Source organism: Rutidosis leptorrhynchoides, chromosome 4 (assembly GCF_046630445.1).
Source record: "Rutidosis leptorrhynchoides isolate AG116_Rl617_1_P2 chromosome 4, CSIRO_AGI_Rlap_v1, whole genome shotgun sequence".
Classification (NCBI taxonomy): domain Eukaryota; kingdom Viridiplantae; phylum Streptophyta; class Magnoliopsida; order Asterales; family Asteraceae; genus Rutidosis; species Rutidosis leptorrhynchoides.
In genome coordinates this window covers 34,103,699-34,111,495 of record NC_092336.1, presented here as the reverse complement: position 1 = coordinate 34,111,495, position 7,797 = coordinate 34,103,699, and the positions used below count along the sequence as shown (strand labels likewise).

At 31.6% G+C, this 7,797-nt stretch overlaps 1 protein-coding gene across 1 annotated transcript; it reads left to right on the top strand.

Annotated features, from left to right (window-relative positions):
* Positions 1–1,137: 1,137 nt before the first annotated feature.
* LOC139840547 (uncharacterized) lies at positions 1,138–6,445 on the top strand. Its single transcript, XM_071830808.1, has 2 exons — positions 1,138–1,854; positions 6,314–6,445. Exons 1-2 carry the CDS (start codon positions 1,138–1,140, stop codon positions 6,443–6,445), a joined length of 849 nt encoding a protein of 282 aa, XP_071686909.1.
* Positions 6,446–7,797: the final 1,352 nt, after the last annotated feature.

Below are 7,797 nucleotides of genomic sequence, written 5' to 3'. Positions count from 1 at the left end.
TAAATCAAGTTCGAACAATCTCAATAAATCAGTCGAGCTAATCGCGAGCTATTCGAACTCAATTCATTAAAAACTCGATTCGAGCGGAACTTTATATGTCAAGTTCGAACAAGCTCGTGAGTCTAAACGAACTTTTCATCAATACACAATAACTAGAAATTATTTTCGTAAAAATATAATATTTAATATATATAATATAATTGTATAATTAATATTATATAAATATAACTGGTAGTTAAAATAATAATGATATATATATATATATATATATATATATATATATATATATATATATATATATATATATATATATATATATATATATATATATATATATACTTATTATACTTATTATACGTGAATAAAGTTAACATAAACAAATAGTATATAAAAGATATACGTAGAAAAAAAAACTATTATGTAATTACAAGTTGAGCTCCGGTCGAGTTCGAACTTGTAAAAAATATCAAACGAGCCGAAACTGTAGTTAAAATATTAAGCTCAAATCGAGTCGAGCTTGATCTTGAACTCTATAAAACTTAAACGAGTCAAGCCCTGAGCTAACCGAGCTCGAGCTCGGCTCAATGACACCCCTGGATTTCTTGAACTTGGTCCTTCCTTTAATTCATTTTGTATTGATTATTATAGTCCTCACTAATTTATTGTCCTTCAATAATTCCAAATTTAATATTCTTTCTTGGGCATGGACACTTTTACCTTTATTGTATTTAAACGTTCATTTTCATCGGACTTTATTAACATTCTATCAAAACCAAAAAAAAGATATTAAATTTTTGGCTCCGTTTGGCTCACGGAATCCACTAGGATTTCGACGAAATTGGAATTGAATTTAGACACACGTCATGTCTAAATTCAATTCCAATTCTGCCGGAATTCCTTTGAATTCCGTGAGCCAAACGATGCTTTAATATTCTTAATTTCATAATAAACATTAAGGGAGGAGGAATCCTCTGTTCAAGTTACTCAAGATTGCGAAAATTTTAACCCAATGTGAAATTTTTTATATCAAACACATTTAGAGTACCGTTTTTGTTTTTTCAACACATTCTTACTTGTTTTGTTGGGTACCGTAGGACGTACCAACATTTATTTGTTTCTTTACAAGTCAACTACCACATGTTAGGGTGTGATATTTCTAATTCTTTCGTTAAAGTGATAGGCACAGGCTCAGACACAAGCTTTTGGGATGAGGTATGGTGTGGTAACGAAGCATTCTTTCTCAAATATCCCAGGTTACATAGACTTGAACTCCACAAAAACGCTTCGGTTGCTGACAGAATCTCTTGGTCAGACAGCAGGCCTTCTATCACCTGGGAATGGACCTCGCAACCAAGGTGGAGGGCGGCGGATGATCTCGAAAATCTGGAAAAACTTCTAAATGTGATCCCCCCTGCTTGTGGTAAACCAGATACATGGACATGGAAACATGAAAAGCATGGTAAATATTCTTCGGCTTCGTTAGCTGCTGTTTTAACGAATGCTTTCTTGGCCAATAAGCCCCTGCCCGAACCTACCTTGCTCAACAAGTTAATCCCTCAAAAAATTGGTATTTTCATGTGGAGAGTGCAAAAAAATAGGCTCCCTGTTAGAATCGAATTAGATAACAAAGGGATTGACCTTAACTCCGTTCTTTGTCCGGTCTGCAATGACGATATCGAGAGTATCAACCATGCACTTGTCGCCTGCAAATCAGCTGCGTCTATGTGGGAAAAGGTTCGGTTGTGGTGGGGTTTTGATAATCTCCCAATCACGTCCTACTCCGATCTTGCCTTATGCCCTTCTCCGCATATTCGTGATAACTTGGGGTCTCAGATTTGGCAAGCGGTGATTTGGGTAACAACCTATTACATATGGAAAAATCGCAATGCCCTCGTCTTTGGAAATAACGCATCAAGCATCCCCTGCCTTTTCTCGGATATCCAATCTAAGAGTTACGAGTGGATCAATTGTCGCGGCAAAAATATTGAACTCGAGTGGCTCACGTGGATTGCCAATCCTATATCATGCTCCTTCAATTTAAAATCTAAAGATGGAATAGGTTAAATTGTAGGTTTTTTTCACACTCTGAAATTTTGGCCGAGGCTATGTTTTGGGCTAAGTGAATGGGGGTTGAGTTGCTTTGTCGCCGAATTACCGGTACTGTAATTCATGTCTTCATTCGGCTTGTCTTTTTCAAGTTGTCCCAACGTAGTGGAGGTCTTAATGAAAGAGTGTTTTTTCCTACGTTGTCGAGTTCCTTCCTGTTTTTTTCTTTTTTTTCGAGCTCTTTATGTATATGTATTTATTTTTACCTGTAATGTGTCGCGGTTTAGGTTGGGTTTTGCCCTCCTCTTTGTATCTTCTCTTTATTAATAAAATCTCTGTTGATCTTTCAAAAAAAACTACCACATGTGTGTTTGGAAAAAACAGTTGTCGATTACTAAATTAATATGGATAATATAATTTAAATATCTTTAGACAAGTCATACATAAATTAATTAGCTATATCTAGCTACAATTCTAAGTTTTACCAAATTGACCTGTTTTTTAGAATAAGTATACACTCAATAATTAGGAGAGGAATACATAACCAACATTTCCTTCACAATTGTTTGTTTCGTACATTTATGATTTACTAACGTTGACCTGTTTTTCAGAATAAGTATACTAATACACTCAATAATTAGGAGAGGTATATAGACCACCATTTCCGTCACAATTATTTGAATCGTACATTTATGAGTTAATAACGTTACACCGTCATCATTTTTTTAAGATTAAACCTAACAATATGCTACACACTTATACGGAGTATTAATATAAGGTCAAATGGTCTGAAAGATTAATGTATATTACGTAAATTACCTAGAGTAATATGAGTTTCGAATGTGTTTTAAATTTTTACCTATAAAGAACTATAATTTGAAAAATGAAGGAAATTTGAGTAATATCCTTGAGCTGACAGTCACGCCAACCCCACATAAACGGCAGTATGTCACGTAATCATCCTTTTTAACAATTACAAAAATTACATTATCTTTATTGGTCATTTTATTCTTTTATGCAACATTTTTGTGCTATTTGACAATTAAAATTTCATACATGTACAATTATGATTAAAAATTTCTTATTCTATTTAGTGTGAATTACGAGTTCATTTTCAAATCGAATTTGTGATTTACTCGCAATCACTTATAATGGACTTGTAAATCACAATCGGACTTGTAATACAATCTCAAATCGGACTCCTTAATTCACAATAATTTCAATTTAAATTAGATAACACGATTCGAATCAAAGTTAAAAAAATTCGAATATTTAAAGGTCAAACCACCATAACCTGCAACTTTTCAATTCAACAATCCGTTAAGATTACTTTTAAAGCGCGTGTTCGGACTAAAAAAAAAGCTTCAACACACCACCCAACACGCCGTAGCGCGGCGTGTTGGTAGCGCATCACCCTGGCATGTTGAGCTTTTGCATGAGACATGTACTTGGAGTGTTGATGATGTGACGGCTTCTTGTTGGTTCTTTTTTGTTTTTATGTTTTAATACTTTTTATACGACATTGAACTTTCAATCTCAATTTGATACATCATCCCAACACACTAACCATCACGCTACTCAGCACGCTATCCACTACTCCACATATTCCCATTTGTCACGTCGTCGTCAACAACCTTACCTTACCCTCCAACACCCCAAAAATAACCTCCACCACTACAAGTGATATAAGAGTTACGATCTTGTTACTATAAACTATGAAAATGAAAGTATTAATCCTTTTCTAATTTATTAATTATCATAATTATATATTTATGCATTAAATACTTATAAGATACAAATATTTAACGTAAAATTATGATAATTTTATTTAAATTCATAATATCACTACCCTATATCATCTATCACTATTAACTGTTACTATATGTCTATATGTATTGAAAGAAGTGAAATTACTAGTATAAAAAGGCATAATAAAATATTTAGATGGTACACCACTACGTACTAATCTGAACCATTGACTTTCCATATATAACATCCTTGCTTGTGGACAGCTGTTAAGTAACACACTTAACTGCAGAGTTCTCATGGAATTTACTGTACTTGTAGCCCTAAAACGCATTGTGTCTGGCATGGAAGAGATTTACTTTATAAGGGACTCAATTTTTCTTACACAATCCAATGTGGAACGTGGTGTTACAAACACCCCCCCCCCCCCCCCCCCCCAACATAAATTTCGTGCCCGTCACATCCTGAGTGGCTAGAGATCTGATACCATATGTAACATCCCACATTCTCATGACCAAAAAATTGTCTCGTTTGCTCGTAGGCACACGATTTTTTCTTAGCGGCCACACGAGGACTTTCCGGGAGGTCACTCATTCTAGTACTAGACCTATTCGAGCACGTTTAACTACATAGTTCTTATTAGATCTGTTGTTGTGCTTGTAGTCCCAATATGCATTGTGTCTGATAAGGAAAAGATTTACCTCATAAATGACTTAAACTTTCTTACACAATCCGATGTGAATTGTGGTGTTATAAAGTAGCTATGTAGATTAATACTCATTTCATTAGTTATTAGAATTAATTAAAAGGTGACATGTTGGAAGTCAAGGAACAATTCAAAGAGCATAAACATATGTAATTTTGTAGAAGATAATCTTACCAACTAAGATAACCCATATACTTACTATATATATATATATATATATATATATATATATATATATATATATATATATATATATATATATATATATATATATATATATATATATATATATATATATATATATATAGTGGTAAGATCAAGAGGGAAGTAACCAATTGAGGGGAAGCGGGGGGAAGCAAATTTTTTTTTTTTCGTTTTTTGAAAAAACTTTGTTCACGAACATTATAGATGTGATGAAAATATGAACATTTAGTCGAGACACTTTGTAATAAAATTTTTTATTTTGACGGAAAAACGCTCGAAGAAGTAATATATAATAATTATCGTGTTTTTCGAGCGTATGTTGAGGTTTTAGCTATTGGGGTTTAGATATTAGGGTTTAGATATTAGGGTTTAGAAATTTAGGGTTTAGGGTTTAGATTTAGGGTTTAGATTTAGATTTAGATTGAGTTTTTAACACGAACGGTTTAGAGTTTAGGGTTTGGTGTCCATAAACCCAAAACGCCAAACCCTAAACCCTAAACTCTAAATCGGACTAAATTTTACTTCACAAAACATGGGGAAAAAAACGTTCATATTCTTCACGAACAATATTATCTTGAATGTTATTTTTGTCGATCGTTTTCCCGCCTAAATAATAACATTCATCACGAAGTGTCTCTTCTAAATGTTCATATTTTCGTGTGATCTTGATGCCGGAAAAAAATTTCAAAAAAAAACGAAATTTTTTTTTCGCTTCCCCCCGATTGGTTACTTCCCCATTGATCCTGCACCTATATATATATATAGGAGTTGATTTGATGTATATATACCAATAGTAAATACGTATAGAAGCTGGGTATGATACGGGTACATATACCCTAGATATACGTATAGAAATCTTGAGGAAACGGAACGAGAATTCAAATATAGCTATCTTTTGTGAATATACTTATATTGTTTTATGTATTTAAGTCCTTAAAAAGTGATTAAATACATTATATATACGATACATGTATAAGCATTATAGATTATAAGTATATATATAAAAGAATGTTACGTATAGTTATCGTTTTGAAAACTTAAGTTAGTATATATATATATATATATATATATATATATATATATATATATATATATATATATATATATATATATATATATGAGTTGGTTCATCTACAAAAAAAGGTTAAAATACATAAGGTAAGATGACACAATTTGTTGCCATGTGTCCACCTAAAATAATGGAAAAATATTTAAGCAAAGGGTACTTGTGTAAAATTAAAACTAAATAATAAAATGAATATATTAATTAATTAATTATTAATTAATTCTATCTATATTTGTATTTTTAATAAAACAATCGGGATACCCAGCTGATCTAAATAATTAGCGACTATGTGATCTAAATGTATCATTAATTGGATTATATTCATGGAGATATAAATGATGCACAACAATCAGTAATTAAATTTGTTGTTCGTCAATTGATTTGTTGTTGTGTATCATTGAATGGATAGATTAGTTTCACACTAGTTACATAAATGGTGCACACTGATTATCAATCAAAAATCTCCTTTCATCAATTGATTAGTGAATATGTATCTTTAAATAGATTCATTTCACTCAGTGACATATAATGATGCACATTTGAAGGTGAATACGGTAGACGAACAAATTGAAGGCGAAGGAAAAATTGGTTTCTTCGAAGGGCTTGCAAAGCGGGGTTTGATTTCTCCATTTTCGGGCACCATTGTCAGTGACGGGTCGTCGAATGTCTTAACGTAATTCTTTAACTAGGTTGCGGTCAATAAGGTTGATGGCTTGGCATCTACTTCGGGTTCCAAATCTAGTAAGGGGAAATTGGTAGTCGAGTAATGCGGTTACGGTCGCCGGGTTGATTTTATTGTCCCATTGAGTTTGCCTCTTTTAATTTTTGTTTTTGTTTCCATTGTATTGGTTAGTTGTGGTTGTTAGTGTCTCGGTAAGTTTTCCATTCTTTTGCTCGTTTAGTGGTTAGTTAGAATTGTTAAGTCATATTGAGTCTAGTCGCATACTGCTTGTAATTTTTTATTTATTTTCTTTTCCGGAGAAAATACTCTTTATAAAGTATTCGATTTTTTTGAAAAAATAATATATATAAATAATGATGCACATTAATAAGTAATCCTATTTTTTATCGCTACTATGTATCATTCTTTTTGCTATGTGCATCAACAACATTTTCAAAGTACAATCGTTAATCCTGTATCAACTTTTGAGTTTTGATGTGTAAACGTATCTATTCTGATTTAGATTGGTGTATCTATTTTTACATGTATGAGGATGAGAGTCCAATTTTGTAAGTGGTCAACAAACACCACTTTTTGAGGGAGTGGAGTTTACGATGCTTAATGGACCATAATGCCCTTGCCAGCATCTGAATTACATCTTAAAATTTAGTTGTTAAATCTTCAAATCTCTTGAATCCAACGGTGTAAAATACTTTGTACCCTTTTGTATTTTAATAAACTGTGTACCATAACCAAACCATATATATATATATATATATATATATATATATATATATATATATATATATATATATATATATATATATATAGTGGACCAATCCATGGATAAGCACTAAATGGGGCACAAACTAGATAAGTAAAATTTCAAATTTTTTTTTAAAAAAAAACGATCCTTTAATATGCAAATAGAAGAAAACGAAAAAATTTTAAAAAGTTTTTGAACAAAATCGTTCGAAAATCGATGATGAATGGTAAACATCGATGATGAATGGTAAAAATTGATGATGAATGGTAAAATTAACCATTCATCTGGTTAATTTATCATTCATTTTTGTTCGCGATGAATGATAAAATTAATCAATGCTAAAAAAAGCAGATGAATGATTAATTTAACCATTCATCTGTTTATGATGAATGATAAAAAAACATATGAATGGTTAATTTAACTATTCATCTGGTTTTTTTTAGCATGATTAATTTTATCATTAATCGTAAACAAGATGAATGATAAATTAACCCGATGAATGGTTAATTTTACCATTCATCGTCGATTTTTGAAAGATTTTGAACTTTTTTTTTATGAAAAAAATTGATTAGAGGTGCATTTTAATGCAGATTTATGAATGT

What these genes read in the sequence shown, in the direction of transcription:
- LOC139840547 (XM_071830808.1), top strand. Translation starts at nt 1,138, where the DNA reads ATGTTAGGGTGTGATATTTCTAATTCTTTCGTTAAAGTGATAGGCACA. An exon ending in TTTGGCAAGCGGTGATTTGG is followed by an intron (nt 1,855 to 6,313) that starts GTAACAACCTAT and finishes GCACATTTGAAG; the next exon opens with GTGAATACGGTAGACGAACA.